The sequence below is a fragment of the Triturus cristatus genome, chromosome 5_2 (assembly GCF_964204655.1).
Source record: "Triturus cristatus chromosome 5_2, aTriCri1.1, whole genome shotgun sequence".
In the NCBI taxonomy this organism is placed as follows: domain Eukaryota; kingdom Metazoa; phylum Chordata; class Amphibia; order Caudata; family Salamandridae; genus Triturus; species Triturus cristatus.
The window spans coordinates 403,064,979-403,091,298 of NC_140588.1; the positions used below are offsets into that span (position 1 = coordinate 403,064,979).

The 26,320-nt window shown below is 44.8% G+C and overlaps 1 protein-coding gene across 1 annotated transcript in view; it reads right to left on the reverse strand.

Moving 5' to 3' along the window:
* Positions 1-118: 118 nt before the first annotated feature.
* ZPBP (zona pellucida binding protein) overlaps positions 119-26,320 on the reverse strand; it is a 759,369-nt gene continuing 733,167 nt past the window's right edge. The window contains exon 8 of the mRNA XM_085606618.1: positions 119-318. Coding sequence (XP_085462744.1) covers positions 224-318 — 95 coding nt within the window. The 3' untranslated portion in view covers positions 119-223. The remainder of the gene's footprint in view (positions 319-26,320) is intronic.

The following is a 26,320-nucleotide window of genomic DNA, read 5'->3' on the forward strand; positions in this document are numbered from 1 at the left end:
ATGTAAAGGAGTTTACACATAAAGTAAGCACATATGAACAAAAATATATAATAATTTTAATTCATCAACATATTCTACCAAAGCATTCAGGCATGATTTGTCGACAGGCTGGCTTTATTTTTGTGCTTCCGAAATTATGTACAGATGAACAAAATGTTTGCATTTTTCCCAAGGCAAAATCCATGCTTCAGAGTTCCTTAAAGTGCTATGCACACCATGATCATTAGAGGCATTTCTTTGCTCCATATATTGCGCTAGTGTTACAAGCAAGACAGTGAACTCCATCCTGTGGGTTGTATGTTCCTGGGCCGCAGATGACTAAACAAAAGTAACAACAATATTTAATGGAAATAAGCGATTCACAAAACAACTTAATTAAACACTAGTAATTACATGCTAATGCGTTCTTTTCAACGAATTTACCTTTCAAAATCAGATCTAATAAGCATTTAGGAATTAAAGTGAAACTGGCCATCTGAAGACTGCCCATTTTGCCACACCCCATCCCAGAAAACAGCAGGGTCAAAGAGAGTCAATGGTAAAAAACTGACGGCCTGATCATTAGAAAACCTAGGAGTTTTCCGCTTTAAAATATTGAGCTGAATACTAGATAGCTTTCAAAAGATTAGAGCAGCGTAATTTAGGCCCCACCCCTTCAAGTATATGTGTACCTGACACTACATACTCTGTGTGGCTTAAATTTATGTATTCACTATAGAAACTAGAGCTCTATATACGTGTGTTCTAACGTTGAACTTAATATGAAGATTTGTAGTTCCTATTCAGATTTACACACTTGTATCTTAGGATATACTGTATTTATTGAAAGTACATTGCATATGTAATCATGAATTCATTTTTTCAAGCTTTTGATTTATTCTGATATCATGCGTGCACATAGTCATGAATTTACATTGGAAATGATTAACTAAAGTTAGCTTGACTAGGACTAGGCCTTGATTTCTTAACATGAAATGTATTTTCCTTTGCTCTGCCTGTTCTTTTTCTTTGCAGGTGTGTTTTTGTGATTTTCACAATTAGAGAAAGGAGTATTGTGTATTAGAGATTGTGATGCCTGAGAAGAGAAATCTTGGCAATAACTGGACAATCTAATGAGCAGAAGAAGCCTCCTGTTCATCGTGTATCAGGAGAGAGAGTGCCCAAGGTTACCATGGTCGTTTGAGCTCTGTGAAATAGGAAAATCAACGGCTGTTGCAGATGCACCCTATGAGAAGGAGGAATAATTGGGGTTTCTGGTGATGTGTTAAGAGATATAGAAACTCTTAGAAATGTTGGTTTCATTGGTGTTCACACTTTAAGACTTTAGAGCAGATCTCTTTCGACTTTGAGAGGTAGAGATCTTTGCTTCTTTTTGTCCTTACAAGTGTGTAGCTTCATGCTAAACACAGATTTCTCTTTCCAGAAGACTTCCACTGGAGTCTTCACTATGCTGACACCTTCCTTCCTTTATTCATGAATCCTTCGAGAACCTTTATTCTAAACCAATCTCACTCTAGTTTAGAGCCTGGATTAGATGACCCTTTAATCTGTTCATGTTTAGAAAGGGAGATTTGAGGTTCTTTAAGGAACACCAATTTCAGTTTCTTATCATCTGTATTGCTGTGACTGTATTCTTTGTATGCCTTATGCTACCTATTTTGGCATTTCAGCTTGCCATTTATGATTTTGTATCTTTCTAATGTGTTCTTGATATGCACCTATATTGAAAAGATTACTAAATTGTAATAAACCTACAAAACGTTGTCTACCGATTCCTGGTCCTCTTTGTGTGGCCAAACGGGCTACACGAATAGTTAAATTGTAAATCTGTTGTAAACTTCCTTGCATCTCAGTAGGCTGAAAAGGTCCATGATCCATCAGATGAAGACTGACCTTTGTTTCCAAGCGTGCTCTGAGATTATGCTACACTAGTAGTGCCATGTTAGGACATAAAAGGTTTATTTGTTGACTGTAACAAACATGAATTAAGGACTGAGTAATGTCCCATCTGGCAGTTTTACTGTCAATACAGGGAAACAGCAACTTGAGTAATTTACCAGTTAAGATTACCTCTTTAAAAGCACCAATAAAATCACCATTTACATTGGGCATCAGGGGACAAGTCAAATAGATATTTCTCCTCAAATAGAGGAGCAAAGAGAGGAAAACAATCGGCAAGCTAAATGGGTCATACAGCAGAATCAGAATGTGCCACATTTAAAAGTTATTGCATTTTCTTAATGTACTTCATGATGCTATCAATATTTAGGATAACTATCTTGAGTGTTAAAGCTACATTGAACCATACCAGCCCATCTACGAGCTCTGAATCACTACGTCAACAGTAAGATCCACTAGTAACCAGTAAACATTGTGATCAATCATTTTGAGTTATGGAACCCTTTTCCTCATCTCAGTGTCAACAGATAAATCCAACAGTTTCACTCCCATATGCCTATAGGCAGGTATAATCTGTTAAAGAAGGCATATAAGGCAGAAAGAAAATAAATTGTGAATCTGGTATCTGTCATAAGTAACATACGAGATAGAAAAATATAAATTCTACCTCTCACACGGATGTGTTCCACTACTTTGATTTAGCGTTACAAATAGGTTGTTATTGAGGTAGTAGGACACCAGTAGAGGAAGACCTCCAATATGGCAGAGGAAAATGTACATGTCCACCTCTGCAGCAAAGAGGTGGAGGGGTGCAGCAGTGCAATTTAGGCCCCACCTTTATACGCCATGATGTTACGAGTATAAACTCATAACTGACATTATAGTTACTGTGAGCCTTCACTTCTTGAATGTGTTTGATGCATTTAAACATATTAATGAAATGTAATCATTGTAGAGACAAGAGATTTATAAATGTGTGAATGAATGTTCAGTTGAAACACGCATTCACATACTCTTTAGTCACATTTTACACTTACATTTCAAGTTATTCTGCATATGTGTAATCATGTATTCAAATTATTGTTAACTGCTCAACTTAAGTTAGCCTGACTTCAGGCCTCAACTCAAAAGTATTCAGCTTTGCCAGTAAGTTCTATTTTTCTTTGCAGGTGAACTATCATAATTCTTGTTAATTAGAGAAAGGCTTATTTTTTGTATTACACTGCTGAAAGAGAGGCCTGGAGGGAAGAACTTGGCAGTGAATGTGGAGAATTAATAGTCAAAAGAGGCCTTCTGTTCATCATGTACCAGGAGGGAGAGATGTTCATAGCTAAGAACTACAGTATACGTTTTGACCCAAAGGAAAACTGAGTACCAATTTTGTTGCTTCCTAGGGTTGTGAAATGAGATAAGGATGTTTCTGAATCTCCTGTTACTTTTATTGATGTTCTCACAGTTAGAGAAGGCAGATTCCGTTTAGACTTAGAGAGGTACAGACCTCTCTGCATGCCTTATTCTTGCAAGTGTGAAGCTTTATGCTAAACACTTATTTCCTTTTTTCAAGACAACTATTGAAGTCTGAACATGCTGACACCTTTCATGCTCCCTAAATAGTAACCCTCAGTAGATGATCATATGTATGACTCATGTTTAGAAGAGAGAAGGGAAGTTTCTTTATGGAACACCTGTTTGCTTAAATATGTTGCTTTATTGTTGTGGATATCACAATTCTGTATCTCATTTTATTATCACTTAACCTATTGGGATATTTCAGCTGATCTTCTGTATTGCTGTACTTATTGAACTTATTATTGGTTTGTGTTCAGACTGGATTGATTGGTAATCCAAGATAAAATTACTTTACCATATATGGTGATTTTGGTCCTTATTGTGGAGTGACATTGGCTTCACAAGGTAGAAATGTATTGTAGATGTCTTCTCCCTTTTAATGCTTCACGTCAACAAAGGTCCATATGACCAATGGGGAAAAATCTTTAACGACTTTACCAAGAGTGGTGTAGGCATCAAAGCTCTTTCAGGAGTGATATACAGTTACTTTTACAGTCTGTGATTTACCAGGATCATAAGTAAAGATGGAATGGGTGGAGCATGCCACTACCAGCAACCACTTTACAGACTTACGTGCTAACTGCATGTTTTGGAAAGCCACCATGCTGCTAACTCAGTAAGTGAAGGAGGATATAACATGTTTCTTTTGAGTTTTTTTTTTTAAAAACAACTTTGACATGATGCAAAAGGTTATTATGTAATTGTATTTTAACATGCTGTGCTACTGTTTTAAAGTGGCTTAAGTGGAAAAATTGTATAATCCATTTATTGAGTTAAGCAATGAAAAACAATGCAGTCTGGACTCAGTGCACACTGAAAAAGATGGGAATTATGCTGTAGAGAAAGAGGTTTCATCTCCTTCAAATGACACCAGAAAAGTGTCCAAGCCTGAGCTGAAAGCACATCAGAAACTATGTAGTTGTACTGACTGTTACAAAACTCTAGAGAGCAGAAGCTAATTTTGACATATCTATTGAAGAACCAGACTACATCACATGTCCTGCCTTGGTAGCTAGCAACTGAGTTGCCAGTGATAGATTATAAATACTCATGTTGAACAGATGTTCAACTCTTTGGGGCCAAGTACCTGAAAGTCACACACATAAGAAAGGCCTTTCTCGTCATTTAATCAAGCATTGTTTTCTTTGTTTTGTGTGTTTGGTGGCAAAAACTCTCACCACACCACAACATTCCACAGGGACAGTTATCCACAGCCACCAGTCACTGCTTTGCAGCTAAAGTTGATGCCTCACTTCATATGAAATCCACTTTTTGCACACTTAAAGGTTTGGCATTGAGTGATATTGAAGATATTTCCAAACGGTTCAAATTTATAAAGGCAGAGATACTTTATTGTTTTTCATATGCAAATACAGTGCAACTTCCCACAGGAACTTTTTATGGATACATCACTGAAACAGTCGACAGGGAGGTCACCAAAGTTTTAATGGCATGGTGTTTTTTTCACTCATTTGGTGTCTTTTCTTGCTTTGGAGAAAATCCATTCAGCTGTCTGGGAGATAGAAGGGAAAATCTGAGATTCTGGTACACATTTTTAAGTTTGCAAACCTCTTACATGTGCACTGTAAGATGCAATGGTATAAATTTGCAAACTCAAAATGAAACAAACTATTAAAAATACGCTTAAATTGGGTTTTCGTGCCCATAAGCCTTGATAGAACCGAAAAACAAATCCACTGACAAACATAACTTCTCGATGGGAGATTTGAATTTTGAATGGACAGACACAATACATACCTATGTTGTCGTGGATAAAGGTCACACCTTGGCCACCCAAGAATACAAATCCATGGACAGACACACCACCACACTTGAAAATATGGCATTTTAATTTTGACCAAACCATGATGTATAATTTGAGCAGCTAGCAAACCCTCGAAACACTCATGGTATGCACAACACACACCTTGAGGTTGGCAAGGACGACACAGTCCTCAATTGGGTCACTACAAAAATATGTGTTCTGATACACACAACATATTCTTGTGTCGTATGCTGTTTTACTTTGCGCCAAACCAAGTTCCATTATCTGGCTGCTTGTGAACAAAGCAGCCACAAGGAACACATAAGAGTTGCACAAATATTACACTTGGCAGCTCAAAAATATACATCCAGTGAAACTCAAATTACATTACTGGAAGGTATGTTTTTTCACTTGGCACTTGATAGAGTGTACTTTTTTCGGTGTTGGTGAGCACTTTTAAAACAAGAGACACACAACACTGACACTGAGGTCAGGGTGGTTGAAACCTATACTTTGGAAAACCATAATCATATATATATATATATACTCACCTGTAAAACAACCCACTGGAACATATGGAGTTCCACTTTGCTCCAAATTACTTTGAAATGTACCGTGCATTTGTATTCTGGGGTACTGTAACAGAAGTGGAATGTCTAGCACCATTGTTTTCCTCTGTAGTACTACAGTACAGTGTCTAATCTAGCCGGATCAAATGCTTAAGCATGTATCTGACATCAGTGTGCAAATATTGATGCACACTACACAGATCAGTCTTCCAAAGCTTTGATGTGCTGCACAGAAGTTATGGTTAAACATTATTCAGAAAAGTTAACACACTTAAATACATCATTACATTAGGTTATAATCAAAGAATTCCTCCAATCAACATCCAACTGTTGTGAATAACATGAAGAAGTTACATACCTTCAGTAACTTCCCTTTCTAGTTGAGACTGTGTAACTGCAGATTCCTCACCTTCTGTATACTTCCCCAGTCGTAACATTAGGTCCAGCAAATTTTCAGCAGTACACCTGTGCGCAGGCAGGTGGCATGATGGCTCTGCATTGATGTTCTTCTGTGCCAGATGTGACACGTGTGGGCCTGTATGGAAAACATCCATTACAACGCAGGCATTACATCGTAATGCCTTTACAACTCAAGTCGTTGAAACGGCGCATTGTTACATCGCATGCCATTACAACACAAGTTATTAAAATGACTAGCTGTAGGGGACAGAAGGTGTTGGATTTATTGGATTTTCAATCCAACACCTTCCCTACTGTTGCACACACTGGAGTTGGAATAATAAATTATACTATTCCAAACTCCAGCGCCCCCCCTACAGCAAGTCGTTGCGCTGTAATGGCATGCGATGTAACAACGCGCTGTTGTAACAACTTGCGCTGTAATGGCATGCATTGTAAACGCATGCGTTGTAATGAGTGCTATTCGCCTGTATAGGTGCCACCCATGCGTGCTTATATCAGTTGCTTTCTTGACACTCCCACGCCTGCAGACATGGATCCTATCAGATTAGTCATAACCAGTATCCAGATTTCTAATTTGGGGTCTTTTATTGTGAATAAACCAGGTCACGACACAAGGAGGTAGGAGGCTCAGTAAGGAATCTGCAATTAGATAGATTGTCTACCAGAAGGAATGTTACTGAAGCTAAGTAACTTGTTCTTCTGACAGATACTTCTAACTGCAGATTTCTTACCTTTCGAGTAAACACTCAAGGCAATACTTCTGAGGTGATGGGCATGTGAACTGACTATCAAAAAGTTTTGAAGGACAGAGGGGTCAAAGTGCCCTTCTCAGTGGACTTGGCTGTCCAGATAATAGTGCCTTGTGAATGTAGTGAAGTCAATGAAGCGCCTGACAAATGTCCAGAACAGGTATCCTGTAGGCCAATGCAGTAGTAGCAGCCTTGGCTCTGGTAGAATGAGCCCATACTAATGTGAGACTTCTTACGTCTTGAACAACCATCCTGTTAAATCTACTTCTTAGACGACATTTAAGAGAACAAGTAGTATATATCACTTGTGCCGGTGGTGAACGATACATGGAGAGGATTGAGCCATGCTGCAAGCTTCAGAAACAGCAGTGCTGCTGCCGAACGGAGTTGCACGACGGACTGACATGGTCGGACTGCAATGCCTGAGTATGAGAAGCAGAGGGTCTGCGTGGGCCTGTATTGAAGAGGCATCATACTGGGCTGGTGAAAAGAGTTGTGGGAGGGCAGTGCCTGGGCAGGTATTGGTGTGCCATTCTGAGCTGCGGAGTGGTCTGGCGTGCGAGCGCTGTTGACAGCTCCAGCCTGCTTGTGCCCCCCTGCATGCTACACTGTCCGGGAGGATGAGGATCTAACGGGCTGGGGATGGAGGCACACACCGGGTTGCTAACTCCTGAGACTGTCCCCTTTGCCGGGAAAGAAGGGTGCCCCCACCCCCGTTGGTGAGCTCAGGATTGTTGCAGTACTGGCTCTGAATTCTAGTTGTAACTTTGCCATCTTGGCCTGACCTGGTGGCGTTTGAAGTAGGCAGCAGCATTACCTGGGGGACGCGACGCTCCGAGGAGGGCCACATTCTAAACTGTTATGGAGCTCCTGCCACCATATAACTTGACATCCACTGACCTGGGAGTGGTCAGCTATAACAAGTGAATGCTGGTAAACTAAGGACACTCAGCCCCTGGGGCGTCCGTTAGATGCCAACAAGTATCAGGACGCTCCACTTGCATTTGAATAATTTCGCTATGGTGTGGGGTTTCAAACTCCTTTGATGCTAGCAATGGAGGGAATCAAGAGAGCCGAGCATAGACAGGTGAAGCTGAGATTTGAAGCTAAAAAAAATCCAGGTTTGCTGACCTGGCGGAAGTGCCTCCTGAAACTGTCAAGCCAGGCATACAATCTCTCCTGATTCAGATGCAGCAAAACTTGACCACCATAGACGGCAAAATCGTCACCTTGAAGCAATGCGTTGATAAGATGGCCTCTGCAGTGGCAAAACAAGACAAGCGCATTGCTGCCGTCGAATCCAACATCACTGCTGAAGAGGATGACACAAATAGCACCACAGAGAAACTACTGAACATGCAAAAGGTAATCGATGTTATCCAAGCAAATAACTGAAGATCTTGAGACCCGATCCTGGTGTAATAACCTGCAACTGGTCAGTCTCCCAGAATACATGAACACTAGTAACATGGCTGACTTTTGTGAGGACCTCCTCATACGCCTGTTCAGTGCTGTTGTCTCATCCACACTCTTTGCTTCAGAGAGGGTGCACTGTTCATTAGGACCTCGGCCGCCTCCCGGTCCTCCACCCAGATCTATTATAGCCTGTCTTTTTCACTAATGGGATCGTGACACAGCCCTGTGCCTCGACTGGAAGAGGCAGCCTTTTATCCACAAGGGCACTCCAATATCAATCTATCTAGATTTTCCCCAGAGAGTACAAGAGGCCACGCACGTCTACCTGCCAATCAAATGCAAACTACATCTAGAAGGTTTCACCTATGTAATGTGATACCCTTCACGTCTCAAGATAAATTATGAAAATAAATCGTACATCTTCTCCGATTCAAAGTCTGCTTCACGGTGCTTGGGTAAAGTAAAAAAGGGGAGGTCCATCCCTTCTAGTGGTTGATCAGACTCCTAGGATGCGGAACTGACTGAAGTGGAATGAAACTGACTGCTGGAGGTTCTCCTGTGCGACAAATCTCTACAACCTTGACTACATGACATCTACTCCTCCATGGAACTATATATCCCTGTGGCCGAGGCCGATCCCCAGTGCTTATGACTAAGGCTCCCCTGCCAGAGTTGTACATTATACCTTGCACAGCTAAAATTTTACGTCTTCTGATGATTTAATTTTTCTTTTATAGTTTATATGCACCACCCAGTGAACCTTTTTTTTTTTTTTAAAAAAAGACCTATTTTATTGAAAGAATCAATGGAAAACATTACAAAAAATCACAAATGCAATTAATAGCAGTTGTCAAGATGGTCAAAGTCGCACAGCATAAACTTACAGTTAAATACAATCAGTGTAATGGGTCAAGGACATCACCAAATGAATCTTGGTCACATACATACATTAAAATCTTACATTGTCTCATTGTCGACATCAAGTGAGGGAGTGTCGCCAAAGGGTGAACACAGGAAACCTCTACTTTTGTTCCAGGGGCCCCATACTTTAGTCCATTTGCCTGGGCATCCCCTGCTCTCATACACCACTCTCTCCACTTGCATACACCAGTCAATTTCAGCCGCCCAGTCAACATATTCAGGCACAACTCCTCCCCTTCATGTTCTGGCGATATTACGCTTTGCCACCATACAGCCCAACGAGACCCATACTTGTTCAGTTTGTGACAGATCAGTGGCTTCCCAAATGTTCAATAGACAAAGTCGAGGGGAGGCCTCAATAGATTTCTGACACATTCGGGACATGGTGGACACAATCCTACTCCAATACCGTTGAAGGACAGGACATTCCCACCACTGGTGTAGGAAGGTACCAGTGGAACCACAGCCGCGGGGACATAGCGGGGTATCAAGGAGCCCCATTTTAACAAGCGCCAAACTAGTATAATAGGCTCTGTGAAGTATTTTAAGCTGTATTAGTTTGAAACGGGAATCGATAGCCAACTCCCGGGGCGAGGCCAGGGCCTCCCTCCAATCCTCATCAGGTATGTCCCCCACGTCATCACACCATTTGCACGTAGTTTGTCGTGAGTTTCCAGTAAATTATTAAGTATTTTATGATAGGTCAGGGAGATAATCACCTAGGAGTCTATCCTCCAGAGGCAAGGAGGTGGGTGGATCGGAACCCTTGGGAATTGCCTTATATAACACACTTCTTGCCTGAAGATATCGAAACGATTCCGCCTCGTGCAGTCGGTACTGTGTTTGTAGCTCACCAATGGGTACCACCCCACCCTTTGCCCACAGGTCCCCAATGTGGAGAGACCAATCAGATCCCACTTATCAAACCCTGGTTGCCTTGAAAGCATACCCAACTGGCATGACTCTAGCAGCAGAGTAACCAGCGTAATTTTACCCTTCTAGCCCAATGCAGCAGTTGCCGTATGCCAGATCGAGACTGTAGTAGAAGTCGGAGTTTAGTGGGGCGTATGTCTAGTCCCTCCAAACAATGGCCTTAAGTAATTGCCCGCAGCCATATTGTGCCTGTTCATCCTGTATGCTGGGTCTGTGGTGGGTCGATGTGCCCAGTGATTGAGTACCACTAACTGTGAGGCCCAGTAATATGATCTAATGGCAGGCAAAGCGATACCTCCGTCGTACCAGCTTTTTGTAAGTTTGGCGATTCGGGGTGTGCCGCTATTCCATAGCATAGTGCGGACCTCGGAGTCAACTGCCTGGAAGTATTGAGGTGGGACAGGATATAGCGTATTCTGTAGGGCGTAGAGGAAATGGGGCAGCTCTACCCAAGAGTGTAAGGTGCAGTGTTTTCAAATGCTGCACGCCAGCCCAGAGACGGCGTAAAGGAGGCAAGAGGTTTCTCTGTTGGAAAACACCCCCGTCCCTCATGACATATATGCCGAGATATCGGAAACCGTCCGTGACTATGTTGGCGCTGCAGCCCGTAGGGAGAAGCGGGTGTTGCCCACTTAAGACATAAATCAATGATTTATCCCAGTTGATGGTGTAACCGGAGTATTTTTGGAAGAGGGCAAAGATGTGCAATATCCTGTGAATCGAAGATCGGGGCCTGGCCAGATAAAGGAGAATGTCGTCGGTATAGAGGGTGATTCTGACCCCTCCAGAGACCAATTAAGTCCCCGAATAAGGGGATCACCCCTAATCCATAGAGCCAGGGGCTCCAAAGCCAGGGCAAACAATAGCGGTAACAAAGGGCAGCCCTGCCTCGCACCCTTCCCCAACTCAAAGATTGCCGGCCTACCACCGTTAACCGTAATGCAGGCCAGGGGTTTTGAATAAAGTAGACGTACCCAAGATAGGAACTGTCAACCAAATCCATATCCCTCAAGGGAGGCGAACAAGAAGGGCCATTCTATCATATCAAACACCATTTTGGCATCTAAGGACACAATCACTGAATCCTCTTGCATGGTAGAGGCTCTGCCCAGCACCCCGAAGAGGCGACGGAGATTGAGCGTGGTATTCCTGACAGGCATAAAGCCGGATCGGTCCGGGTGAATTAGTTTGTGGAGGTAGGGAGTGAGGCGGAGGGCCAGAATTTTGGCTTAGATCTTGACCTTCGGGTCAAGGAGAAAGATTGGTCTGTATGAACAGCATTGCTCTGGGGGTTGTCCCTTTTTGTGTATGACGGCAATGTTAGCTAACCTCTGCGTTTCAGGCAGGATCCCTCGATTCACACTCTCGTCATACATTCTCATGAGAAAAAGAGCAAGCACTGAGGAGACAGCTTTGTAAAGTTCAATTGTGAGGCCACTGGGACACATGGCTTTCCTGGACTGTAATGCGCCAATCGCCTTAGATGCCTCTGTTGTGATCTGTGTTTAGAACTTTGGAATGCTCTCCATGTAATGGAATGGTGTGATGTACTTGATGATGTTCACGCATTCCAGTTGGAGATAGAACAACGGAGTAACGTTGGTGCTGTGCTGTGTTACTGGCTGCATGTCAAATAAATCCTTGACATCAACTTTGCTGAAGAACAGACTCTTCATTACACTGGCGACGAGTGGTTAATGCCTGATTGGGGACAGGTAACGAGCTGAAGCACCAATTCCCCTGCCTTTGGACTTTGGACTTTAAATACGACATCGTATTTAGTTTCTCCGACTATTTTTGGAATTGAACGAAGCAAGGCGATATCTTCAAAGCCAACCGCTATGGTGAGACTTCTGTGAAACTTTAACGATACCTTTAACTTTAAAGAAGATTCTTACCGTTGTGGTCTGGCAGTTAGTCTTCGCGAGCCTTGCATTGCTTCACGAGCCTTCCGCGAGCCTCTCCTGCAGTGAAACGCACCCGGAACTTGTGTGGAACGCACGTTTCACGTTGCGTTACGCTCCTCGTCATCGTGGCCATTTTGTTTAGGATCTCCATGGCAAAAGTTTTGACAACTGGGCGAGATGGCGTTGGCCTCATCTTCCAGCATGTCACAACCGCCACCATTTCTTTCTGAAGAAGGTGATCCTATCCTACCCTGGAAAGGATGGAAGAATCTTTTCGATTCGTACATTGTGGCCATTGGAGGGGAAAAAATTTCTGCGGTTAGGAAGCAAGCTATTCTTCTTCACAATTTGGGCGTAGAAGGAAGGAATACATATGACAGTATGGATTTACTTCCCATTGGCGAAGGTGATGGTTCCCCCAATGATGTGTACGAAATGTCTCTGGTTATGCTTGAGAAATACTTTGGCCCTCGCATCAATGTAGTCTTGGAAAGACATACGTTTTTTACCAGAATCCAAGGTCCGGTGGAACGTGTTGGCAGTTATGTCGCAGCATTGAAAACTCTTGCTCGCACGTGTGAATTTGGTGACCTTTCGGATTCATTAGTAAGAGACCAATTGGTGAGGTGCACTAACAGTGTTCGTGTTCAAGAAAAGCTTCTATCTAAAAACCCTTCTTTATCTGAAGCTGTTGCTATTGTGGAGGGAATGGAGAACACTTCCAAATGGGTGAAGGAAATTAGGAAAAACAAGGAAGAAAAAATTCCAAAGCCCAGTGATGTACATGCTATTGAGGAAGAGGAAAGTCAGGAGGGTTGCAATACATTAGCGAAGATTTCTTCTTCTTCCACTAGCAAAACACCTGTGGGAAAGGACGCACGTGCACGTACTCCTTTTAAGGGTGTTCATAACAAGGGAGAACGTGACAATCACTCTGTTGAGGGGAGTAATGATCCTAGTGATAAACCCGTTCCCTCTAACTCTAAACCCAAGTGTATGAGATGTGGAAGTTTTTCACATTTTTCTAACTACCCACATTGTTTTGCAAGAGAGGCTGTGTGCAATAAGTGTGGTGTTAAAGGACATTACGCTAGGGTGTGTAAGGGGTTTGATAAAAACCGCAACGTGCAGAAAAATCCTGAAGTCATACGCACTGTTCTCTTGAATGTGAAGGCTGATGGTGGGGAGGTGGATGCTGACAGGGTGATTATGCCAGAATGTAAAATCATGGTAGATGAATATGATTTTACTGTATTAGCGGATTCTGGTTCGCCTTTTACCATGATTGGTAATAAGCAATGGGATGAATGTGTGGGTCTTGAAAATATGGCCTTGTTACCACCTGACATCAACCCTGTTAGTTATGGTGGTGCCAAAATTGATGTCCTCGGGTATGTCCAAGCTCGCATCGGATTTAAGGATAGGCATACTATTTGGAAAGTCTATGTGGCTGTAAGAGGGGACAATTTGCTTGGATGGAGGCATCAGCGGGATCTGGGCATAATGCTTAACCCTTGTGCAAAGGATCCCAAGGATCAAGTCATGTTGGTAAACTCTCTGAGTGTGAGTGATGATTGTTATGACAAATTCCCGGAAGTTTTCTCAGATGCTTTAGGTTGTCTCAAAGGATTTGAACATCGCATCGTCTTAAAAGAAAGAGCAGTACCGTGTGTGCACAAAGTAAGAAGGGTGCCAAACATGATGATTGAACCACTAAAAGCTGAATTGCAGAGACTGCTTAAATTGGAGATTATTGAAGAGATTGAAGCCTCGGAGTGGCTTGCACCCATTGTTCTTGCTCCTAAGGATGGAGGGGCAAGTGTTAGGATGTGTGTGGACTTGAGAGGGTTGAATGAGTGGATTTGGGTTGACCGTCAACCGTTACCCAACATTTCTGAGTCCATTAGTATGCTAAAAGGGGCCAAAATCTTCAGTGTGCTGGATTTATCTTCGGCCTACCACCAAGTCACACTGCACAAAGACTCAAGGCATCTTACATCGTTCGTGACGCCTTTAGGGGCTTTTCGGTTTTTACGAATGCCTTTTGGGTTGGCTTCGGCGGCGGCCTGTTTTCAAAGGGTCATGAAGATGGTTCTTGGAAAAATACCCAATGTAATGTTTTTCCAAGATGATATCTTGATCTATGGGGGAAACGAAGAGGAACATCGGTTGACTCTCTATACTGTGTTAGAGAAGCTGAGAGATGCAGGACTTACAGTTAAAAAACAAAAATGTCGTGTGGGTTTGAAATCTGTGACATACTTGGGGCATGTAATTTCAGGGGAGGGTATACAACCCAAACTGGAATTAGCCGAAGCTGTGGTGAAGGCTCCTGTTCCTCAAGATAAAGATCAGGTGAGATCATTTTTAGGTCTCGCTGAGTTTTACTCTAAGTTTGTTCCAGGGTTCGCTAGTGTAGCTGAACCGATTAGGACTCTACTCAAGAAGGGGACACAGTTCACATGGTCTGGGGAATGCCAGGAGGCCTTTGCGTGCATAAAAGCTGAGATTGGTAGGATGCCCACTTTAGGTCACTTTGATGTGAATTGCAAGACGGTCTTGACGACGGATGCCAGTTTGAAGGGTTTGGGAGCGGTGCTTTCCCAGGTAGTGGATGGTGAAGACAGGGCAATAGCGTTCGCTTCCAGGGCCCTTAAAGATGCGGAAGCTAATTATTCTTGCATTGAAAGAGAAGCGTTGAGTGTCTTCTGGGCAATTCAACACTTTAAGTTTTATCTTTGGGGTATTCCCTTTCTGGTCCGGACAGATCATCGGCCTTTGGTTCAAGTTTTTTCGTGCCGTCCTAATGAAAATGTTACACCTAGGCTCAAGCGTTGGAGTGAAGGACTCCAGGAATTCAATTTTATGGTCCGTTATATTCCAGGTTTGTGTAACAAATCTGCGGATTGTCTTTCGCGTCTACCGGTTGGACAGGTTTCAGACTGTAGTGTGGAGGAAGGTGTGCTGTGGGTGGCAGAATCTGCCTTTTCGTCTAAAGAGTGGGCGGAGGGTGTAAATAATGATAGTGATTTTGTTCTCCTTAGAGAGTGGATTAGTCATGGTTGGCTTGACAAGACTTTGGATTTGGAAATGAGATCTTTTTGGGGTGTGAGAGAGGAGTTGTCTTTTTGTTGCGACAATCTTATGAGAGGTGACAGAGTAATTCCTCCAAGTGCTTTTAGGGATAAAGTAATTAACCTTGCTCATGAAGGTCATTTGGGCAGGAGTTTAACCAAAGCTCGGGTGAGGGAGAAGTATTGGTGGCCTAGTATGGATCACAAAATCGAGGCTGTGGTTAAGGACTGTTTGTCATGTGCTGCTAATGATAAGTCGCATACCCCTAGCAAAGTTCCTTTGTCTCCAGTGGAGGTTCCTGAGAGGGTTTGGACGAAGTTGGGCTTAGATATAGTGGGTCCATTTGAGTTGTTACCTTCTTTTGAACGTTTTGTTATTTTACTGGTGGATTATACCTCAAAGTGGGTTGTCACTAAATGTGTGTCTGTGGCTAACACATAAACGGTGTTGAACTTTCTTAGGGATGTTTTTGCGGCAGAAGGAGTTCCAAGTTTTTTGGTTACGGACAATGGGGTACAGTTCGTTTCCCATGAAATGTGCAATTTTCTGAAAGATTTCAACATTGTTCACCAGAAGACAGCTTTGTACTCTCCCCAGGCTAATGGGTTAGCTGAAAGGATGAACAGGGTGGTTAAGAGTTGTGCTCAGCGGGCTTTGGAGTTGAGGTTACCCTTTGATACTGTTTTGAGGGACACCTGGTGGGCTCACCGCACCACACCTAATGCTATCACGCTTAAGTCTCCTTTTGAAGATTTGAGGGGGAGGAAGGCTTCTTCTAAGTTGAATACTTGTTGGCTACCTGCTAGTATTGGCAATGGTATGTCTGCAGACATGAGACGCACCAGGGTTACGGATTATCAGAGGAGATATAAATCATGTTATGATTCTAGGATGAATGTAAAATACAAGAAGAGGTGTGTGGGTGACAAAGTTCTGGTGAAGAATCCTAGACACTCTTTTAAGGGTAGATCTGGTTTTTTAGGTCCTTTTACCATTGTGGCCATCAAGAAGAATGTGGTCAAAGTTGACACAGATTGCTGGTGGAGCATGTCTAGGTTGGTCAGGTATTCTGGTGGGTTCCGTGACGAGGAAGTTTCCAGACCTGCGTTGACGGAGGTAGAATGTTCTGATGACAGTAGTGTTTCTGATGGTAGGGAGTTCAGAAGTCCTTCTACTAGGTGCAGGAATGTGCCTGTCAAGTTGAGGGATTATGTGCTGCATTAGGGTCATTTTCATCCTTGTGTTGTTGCTCTAGTGTAGTTATTTGTGCTCATTTTTACTTTTCTTGTTTAAGATATGTTGTCATACAGTGTTATCTTTTGCATTTGTTTTAATGTTGTTTTTTTTTAATGCTATTACTTATGTTTGGTGGTTGTTTATTGGGAGGGGGATGTGTTGTGATCTGTGTTTAGAACTTTGGAATGCTCTCCTTGTAATGGAATGGTGTGATGTACTTGATGATGTTCACGCATTCCAGTTGGAGATAGAACAACGGAGTAACGTTGGTGCTGTGCTGTGTTACTGGCTGCATGTCAAATAAATCCTTGACATCAACTTTGCTGAAGAACAGACTCTTCATTACAGCCTCCTCAGGGGTCAAGCAAGTATCAAGCTCTGTGACATCCAGGGGATCCAACACTGGCAGGGGCAAAGTGGAGAGTAATTTGGCTGGCGCTTCCTGGGTGGATGCGGACGAAGGGACATAAACCCGCTCAAAATGGCTAGCCAAGGTCTCAGTGATCCCAACTCTGTCGTGGTGCCTCACGCCGTCCGGAGGCACAATTTCAGCTACCCTCCTATTGGCCAACTCTCGTCTGTCTAGCCATGCCAACAGCTTACTGGCTTTGTCACCAATATCGTACACACGGTGTTGAGTGGCCCAGTACTGAGCTCGGGCTGCATCCTATGCAATATCGCTGTATTCCTTTTGTTTTACTGCGAGTTTGTGTAAGGCGTCTGGGGAGGCGGATGAGACCAGTTTGTGTTCGAGAAGGGCCACCTCTCTCTCGATGTCTTCCAGCTGTTTATGCTTCTCTTTCTTGTGGCCCGCTACTCCCGCCACCCCGAATCACTGTCTCATACGCCTCCCACAACGCCACGTCCGACTCAACGGAATCATAATTTTCTTCAAAATAGTCCTTAGTGGCCTTTATCAGCGTGTCCAGTATCTCTGGCATGTTAAGGTACCAAGGGTTAAGAGCCATCTCGTAACGAGTGTGAGGAGGCATACCACCGTAATGAGCCATGATGGTATCGCTTTGTTCGCCCTAAGTTGGCCGGGTATGCCCAGACGTGGGTCCCTTGCTCACTTTGCCACTGGATTCAAGATAGCCTGGCTGATGAGGATTATGAATCCGAAACCGGTCCCAGGATGCTTGTTTCCGGTCCAGGGAAGACATGGCTTGGCAGTTTGGGCTGGACTGTTTCCCATGAGGCACAGGGTCAGACTGATTTGCATATGGCCATGTCTTACCTGGGGTGGTGGAGTGAGCTAAAGAATGGTGATGGATTAAACCCAGATCAGTTGACTGGGGGTGAGTGTTTGATTTGCTCAAGCCCTCCGTCCATCATCCCCTTTGGTATTGCTTTGTTCGCCCTAAGTTGGCAGGGTATGCCCAGACGTGGGTCCCTTGCTCACTTTGCCACGCGATTCAAGATAGCCTGGCTGATGAGGGTTATGAACCCGAAACCGGTCCCAGGATGCTTGTTTCCGGTCCAGGGAAGACATGGCTGGGCAGTTCGGGCTGGTCTGTTCCGATGAGGCACAGGGTCAGACTGATTTGCATATGGCCATGTCTGAACTGGGGTGGTGGAGTGTGCTAAAGAATGATGATGGATTAAACCCAGATCAGTTGACTGGGGGTGAGTGTTTAATTTGCTCAAGCCCTCCGTCCATCATCCCCTTTGGTATCGCTTTGTTCGCCCTAAGTTGGCAGGGTATGCCCAGACGTGGGTCCCTTGCTCACTTTGCCACTGGATTCAAGATAGCCTGGCTGATGAGGGTTATGAACCCGAAACCGGTCCCAGGATGCTTGTTTCCGGTCCAGGGAAGACATGGCTGGGCAGTTCGGGCTGGACTGTTCCCATGAGGCACAGGGTCAGACTGATTTGCATATGGCCATGTCTGAACTGGGGTGGTGGAGTGGGCTAAAGAATGATGATGGATTAAACCTAGATCAGCTGACTGGGGGTGAGTGTTTGATTTGCTCAAGCCGTCCGTCCATCATCCCCATTGGTATCATGATGGAAGAGTGGTCGGAGATACCCCTGGGCAGAAGGGAGATCTCACCGAACATGAGGAGTTGGGTGGCTTTGCAGAAGAGATAATCTATACGGGACATACTCCCATGGACTCCAGTGTGGAAGGTGTACTGTCTGGCAGAGGGGCGGCGTGTTCGCCACACGTCAATCAGTCCCGTGGCCGCTAGAAAATCTGTCAAGAGATTCCCTTGTGGTTACCCTTGTCGGGGTGGCAATCAATCCAGTTCACCGTTCGAGGCAGTGTTACAGTCTTCCCCCATTAATATGTCTCCCTCAGGTAGGTTCAACATATGCGGGCCCAGGTTGGTCAAAGTGGAGGAGTGTAGCTTGGGGGGCAAGTACAGAGAGGTCACAACCCTCCCACCGTGACAAAATGACCAGAAGGGTCGCCAGTGATTTTATGGGCCGGAAATGAGGCGCGTGCCAGAATCCCTACTCCCCTGGACATCGAGTGTAACCCGCATGAGCTATCAGTTTATAACTCTGTTAGAATTGGGGATCTCTGGTTGGCACAGGTAGGTACTTGTGACAAGCAGGGACCCTCCCCTCTAGTCAGGGTAAGGGGTTACACTCCTAAAATAACCCCTGCTCACCCTCTAGGTAGCTTGGCGCGAGCAGACTAGGCTTATCTCAGAGCGTTATAGGTTAAGCATTTGTGACCACATACAGTAACCCAGTGACAACACCACAAATGGACACCACACTAGATTTATATAAAAAATAGTGATCTTTTATATAAAGACTTAGCACAAGACCAAATAACGACAAAAATGACATACACAGTTCAAGAATATGATTTTAGAAAGAGTTCTTAGGTTAGCGACAAAATCATTCACCTTAAGAGTCCGTTTTAACCCCCAGTACCTTATGATGCAATAAAAAGTTCCTAGCGGCACTTCAGCGTTGAAAATCAAGGTGTAGCTTATCCGGTAGAAATTTACTCGCTAAGGCACATTGCGACAAAATTCGGCCCGCTAACGAGCGGGGCGACAATTTCACCAGCGGGTATCTAGGCTTGTTCTGCGACGATTTCACACAGCAGCGGCAGGCTCTGCGACGATGTTCGCAGCGATAGAATTCTGCCCGCTAACAGGCGGAGCGGGGATCTTGGGCTGGTAGCGATCAAATTCGGTCCGCTAACGAGCGGGGTGACGATTTTCCCAGCGCTGATCGGGCTCAGAGGCAGCAGGCTCTGCGACGATGTCCTCAGCGATAATATTCTGCACGCTAACGGGGCGGTGCGACGGAAATTTTCTCGCTAAGCCGGTTGTGCGTGAAAAAGTGGAGATCTTTGATTTTTTTCTTCTTGGCCAGCTTCCCAACAGCAGGCACAGCTCCCAGAGGTCCCAAAACTGGTTCCAGCACTCTAGGAGGGGCAGGACTCACACAGCAGAGTTCAGGGGGAAGCTGGGGGTGAAGTCCTTTTGTTCCTGGGACTTCTTAACAGGAGGCCAGCTCTACTCAGGCCCTTGGAGATCTTTTAAAGCACAAGTTAAAATAAAGTCTTTGTAGTCTTTCTCCTCTCCTTCAGCAGCAAGGCAACCACTGCAGGCCAATCCCCCAAGTCAGGGACAGTACTCCTCCTTACAGCTTTCCCAGTTCCTTCTCCTCAGGCAGAGGTTCTTCTTGTCAAGCAGGATCTAATTTCTTGGGGGCAGGGTCCCAATACTTATACCCCTAATTCCTTTGTTTCTCTGGGGTAGAGGGGCCTTTGCCCAGTCCAAACCAGTTCCTGAGCACTTTGTTGACATGACTCTGACTTTCTATTCAGAGTGCAGGGCAGAGACATCAGCCGCTCCACAGGAGGTGGGGCCAGCATTGTGGTGGCAGAGCTCAGCCCTATTCAGAGTCCCGGTGCGCTCCTCCCACCCAGCTGGATGTCAATCTCTCTATTCACCACCAGGCTGCCTAGCCCTGCCCCTCTGGGTTTCCCCAGCCCTGTCACTCACACAAACCAGACAGGCAGATACACATCATAGCAGAGGCGGGCTGAAATGGTTAGGCAAGCAAATACCAACTTTCTAAAAGTGGCATTTGCAAACACAGAATAATAAAATAAACTTTACTAAAAGATGTATTTCATTATTCTGAGTTCAGGCATACTAAACTCGAATTTCTACCATGTTCCCTGGGTCTGTTAGGATCATAGAATGTAACAATTCTAACAGCCCATGCTGGCCTATGAGAACAGGTAGCCTTGCAACAGTGACACACGTAAATAGCTGTAATTCACTATTAGGACATGCCACACACATCAGGGCTTGTCCTACCTTATGCTTACAATGCACCCTGCCCTTGGGCCTACCATAGGGGGGACTAATATGAAGTTAAGGGAAGGTTTAGGGACTGGCAAGTGGGTGCACTTGCCCAGTCAGCATGACAGTACCAGACTGTATGCAGGTTCTGTAGTGGCAGACCTTAGACACATTTTACTAGGCCGCTTCTGTGGGTGGCACAACCAGTGCTGCAAGCCCACCAGTAGCATTTGTATTTACAAGCCCTGGGCACTCCTGGTGCACTTTACTGGGGTCTGACAGTAAACCAAATAAGCCAATCATGGAATCCAACCAACATATACATTTTACAATAGGGAGAGCATATGCACTTTAGCACTGATCAGCAGTGGTAAAGTGCCCAGAGTCATAAAACAGCCAAAAACAGGTCAGAAAAAATGCAGGAAGAAGGCCAAAAGTTTAGGGATGACCCTGCAAAAAGGGCCAAGTCCAACAAACCCCATCTATTGAGTGCACAGTAGGAGGTACCTTGGATATGTGTTTCTTGGAGTAGTACAAGGTCAAGGGTATGGCGTTTCAGGTATTGTAGTACTATCCCCCTCTTAATGCGGTCACCCAGTCCGTTTACATTCCACAAGAGTAGTTTGAGATGACACAGTGAGGAAGAAGTCTTTTGGTCGACGCTTATCCGTGCATGTGGCCAAGGGACCCGCATCCCACAGGGGCAATGGAGCAACAGTGCATATTGATACTATCCTCTACACCATGACATAAGAGCGAAAGGATGACAGTGTTGTCCATGAAGAATTTGTCAAAGCAACTATGAATGACCAATGTGACTTTAAAAGCGACATCAGTAATGAGACTGTACCAAAAACACAATAATAAATTACAAAAAGTGGCATGCATCGCAACAGTAACCCTGTTGGCCTTGTGCGCGACATTGGGAAACAGTTCAAAAAGCACAACACTAAAACTAAAAGAAAAACCTTTGAAACACCCTAGAACCCCCCCACCCCGCCTCCCTGCAACATGTACTCAGAACTGCCCACCACCCAAATTTGCAGAGCGCTCGTGTACCCAGAACAATTAACTGTGTAAAGGGGAGCTCTACACAGCCGAACTACCTAAGAGTATAACTTTCTTCCCCTTAGGAACCTTTACATTTGCCAAGGATAGTCAACGGCGGACCTCATAGCCCATGGTCAGGGTTGCGCAGCTCCAACAGCGATGAACGATCTTTCCCCCAACCTCAGTCAATAAAAGCGGGGCTCTAGTAATCACTGATTTTGACCCTGAGGCGCTTAGTGGAAGACACAGATACAAATATCAAACAGTTTTTTGAAGTAGATAGTCACACCTGCCCCGCTGGGCCAGAAGCTGCACAGAAGACCACCCTATCGCCAGTGTCTCAGCCAGACTCAAGAGTGATAACACCACCCTGTCATGTCAATCAATCTTTTCCAAGCGATTATCGGATCTGTGCATGTGATCAGGAGAGAAGCGGCCCCACTCCCCGGAAGAACGGCACCTCTTCAACCAGTCCCAGGCATCCTCCGGGGCCTGGAAAAACAATGACTTACTGTCCAATTGCACACGCAGTTTTGCTGGGAAATGCATTGCGTACTTCAAGTTGTGGCTCCTGAGTGCTTGTTTTACCTCTAAGAAGGATCAACATTTCTGCTGCACCTTAGAGGTAAAGTCTGGAAAAAAGGTGATGTTTGAGTTCTCAAATTTGAGCGGTGGTCTGGCTCTTGCAGCTTGAAGGATTATGTCCCGGTCTCGAAAATTGAAGATCCTCGCCAGAATGGGACGCGGCGAAGCACCCGGCCTCGGGGGGCCCCCCGGCACCCTGTGGGTGCGTTCAATGGAGATGGAGAAATATTTGGATAGTGAGCGGAGTTGTAGATGATTTTGAACTAGGTCCTCAACAAACAGGTCTGTGGCCTGCTCCTCCGCTCGTTCGGGAACTCCCAGGATGTGCACGTTATTTCTTTGTGCGCGTCCTTTGTAGTCTTCCATCCGTGCTTCAAAATCTGATGTTTGGGCCTGCAGTCGCTTGACCGTCGTTTCCAGCTGCATCGTGGAATGTTGAAGAGTTGAGACAGAATCCTCAGTTGCCTTGACCCTTTCACCCATATTTCTCAGGTCGGCTCATATGAGGTTGACATCTATAGAGACTGTGTCAATCTTATGTTCCAGTGCCGAACAGACTCCCTGGATAGCTTCCATAATATCTAGCAGTGTTGGAGACCCCTCGTCAGTGTGTTTCCTTGCCTCCTTAGTGTCCTGCCTCCCATCGGCAGCATCAGCTTTGGAGTGAGCGAATTTCGCCAGTTTTAACAAGGTTTGTCTGGAGCCTTTTGCGGTGGCCATCACGTCCCGCACAAAGTCCGGGCGGGAAAATTTGGGCCCGGAGGTCAACGATTCCCGGGTATGCGAAACTGCAAGCTGCACAGGCAGGTGTCACTGCGTCAGGACCCTCTGCAAATACCAATTATGGGCGAAGAGAATCAGGGCCCTAGTGGTGGGTATCAGATGCTGATGATGTGTTATCCAGAAGTTTGTCCCCTATCAGCTGCCTCCTGCACCTGGTGCACCGAAGTGCCACCGGTCAGTGCCAAGTCAGTCACACGGCTGTCCCGAGGTTCCCAAATCCCTGGAGGGGCCACCGAGCCCAAATCCGGCGCAGAGTTTCCTGGCGTCAGGAAGGCTTCAGAGGACCATGGGTTGTGTGCCTGCCTCTGCCGCAATGGAAGCCACAAGGCCGCATCCAGGCTGAACGCTGAGCATGAGGGGTGAGGTTCGGGAGAGAGTGGCCAAGAGTGTCCGAGAGTATATAGCGCCTCACCCAGTGAACCTTCTTGCTGCAATTGGCGGAGTTGCCCGTCTGTTGCCAGTAGGTGCTACTGGCCGGTAGTCTGGGTTCCCTATGCAGGGAACCCCACTTATACCTTTAGCCCATGAATACCCATGGCCATACACTGCTTTATGGGCAAATTGTCATGGGACAGTTTGGGGTGTGACTATTTCACTGGCAGGTTGAAGTGGCTGGTGTGGGTGGGAGGCATGTGTACAAATTCAATTGATCATTGCAGTATACTGGTTTTGTTCCCAAAGGCATTTAGGCTTATGGCCAGTTGCGGCAGATATATATCCCGCTGCATGAAAGAGATAGACTACCACCAGGCTAATGGCCTCAACCCGTTAGCAAGTTACCTCTCTTAAACTAATATAATGCAACATACAGTGTGTTGGAAACCACCCCAAGGCAAGACAAATACCTGCACAAGGTTGAGCTAACGCTCCTGCAGGAGACTCACTTCGGGATGTAGAACCCCCACATTTGCAGTGCAATGGAGCAGTAGCAGATCTTTCTATTGCTACTTTCTATTGCTACTTATATTAGTCCTAAGTCTAAACTTAGGACTACTAAATTGAGAAAAATCCTAATTTTAAGACTTTCGGTATTCACAGATGGCATTTAGGAGTCCTAAAGTTAGGAGTCCTAACTATACTACTACTAAACTGAGAAAAATCCTAATTTTAAGACTTTCGGTATTCACAGAAGGCATTTAGGAGTCCTAAACTTAGGAGTCCTAAACTTAGGACTACTAAATTGAGAAAAATCCTAATTTTAAGACTTTCGGTATTCACAGAAGGCATTTAGGAGTCCTAAAGTTAGGAGTCCTAACTATACTACTACTAAACTGAGAAAAATCCTAATTTTAAGACTTTCGGTATTCACAGAAGGCATTTAGGAGTCCTAAAGTTAGGACTCCTAACTTCTGTGAATACCGAAATGAGTAAGTGCCTTCTGTGAATACCAAAATGAGTAAGTGCCTTCTGTGAATACCAAAATGGTAGTAAGTTTAGGATTTTGTCTTAAGTTAGTTCTGTGAATCGGGCCCTGACTGTCCTGCTGACTGCGGACTCCAACAGACACCAGGTTACTCGTTTATATATGACTACACAATCTACAATCCCATTAATCATACCGGTAGCGAGGGACGCATGAGAGTAGCACTTGGGAGACACAATTACCCACAAGAAAAGGGTGTTCTGCTGCACACACATTGGGACCTTGGCCCCGAATGGCCGGCTACGATGAATTAATTTTATGTTTTAACACTGGGTATTTCATACCCCGCTCAAACTATGTGTCTCTTGGCTGCACCCCGACTACAGATGTGCTTGTTGTGGCACCACTGAGGCAGACTTTATTTCCTGTGTCTGGCTGTGCCCATTCCTATCCACATATTGGTCCCCGATATTCCAGACTCTTTCTTAAATGATCGGTATAATGGTGACACTCTCACCCCAACTGGTGCTCCCTAAATATTCAACAGGAGGTGCAGCAATATGCATCTATAGCCCATTGTTGGCAAAGAGGGGCTTGCCGTTGGGGGAGGGTGACTCCACCTGAAGTAAAAACATGGCTTTAGGATTTAGTGTATTGTCAGGAACAACTAGACTCTTACTACATTTTGATTACACCTAAGAGTAGACTCCAAGACATTTGGTACCTCCTGAGAGACTATTTATGTGTGCAGCGGGATATTGATCCTAGTAGGTGTCCAGTGCAATCGTAGGGGCGAGGTGATTCTGTCTCATACTGGCTGCACCCTTGACTGAGGATTTCTAGACCCAGCAGTTTGGACTTACCCACTGGTGGACCTGGATTTGAGATTTGTGATTGCTGTATCTGGAGCCGTGATCCTGGGGAGGATGGAACTATTAGATGCAGCCCTATTTGATTGTATAAGTCACTTCTTAGCAAGCCTAATCCACTGACTTATACCTACCAGGATTATGGTCTGTACTATGATGTAATGCATTGTCCCGGGAATGTTTATTTGATGTTCTTTCCTTTGTTTGGTATGTTTGTTGTCATAACCAATCAATCAATAAAACTGTATAAAAAACAAAAAACTTTTGACTGGGAGCAGGTGGGAAAATCAAGTTTTATGTCAGAGGAAATATAAATCAAAACCCTCTTTAGTGGTAAAGTCAGATTTTAAGTCACAATTCTGAAGATAGGTACCAATAAAGGAGGGATCAGAGGGGCATTTTCCGCTCACAAAGAGTGAGTGGGAGGTCCAAACTGGTAAAGTGCCCCGGCAATGAGACTTTTAGAAGGAAGACTACCAGTAGTTCCTCAGAGAGAGGAGAGGAGTGGAGGTGAATCGGTGATTGAGCCTAAGAGGACTACATGTACACTATGTGTAAAGTGGGTAATCCTTTCGTTGGATTTTAATGCCCTCACACACCCTTTCAGGTGTCATGCTTCATCATCTGGGCTGCTCCTCGTCGGGCCGGCGGTGCAATGCCTAACGGGCTCCCTAAAAAGGGGCACTTTATCGGAGTTCTTTTAATCCAACAGCCGTCAGGTGAAGTGCGGGTGTGTGGGCCTGGTTATTGTAGATACACAAAGTGAGTTAAAACAGGGTCGAAAGTACCAGTATGGAAAATCAATTTATTCTAAAGGTCTCCTTCCCTGATTAAAAAGGTGTATGTAGCACTAGGTAGAGTGTAATGTCTCTAGTTGTAGTGCATAGGATTGGTGGTCAACATGTTTCTCGCAATGAGCACGTGCGCT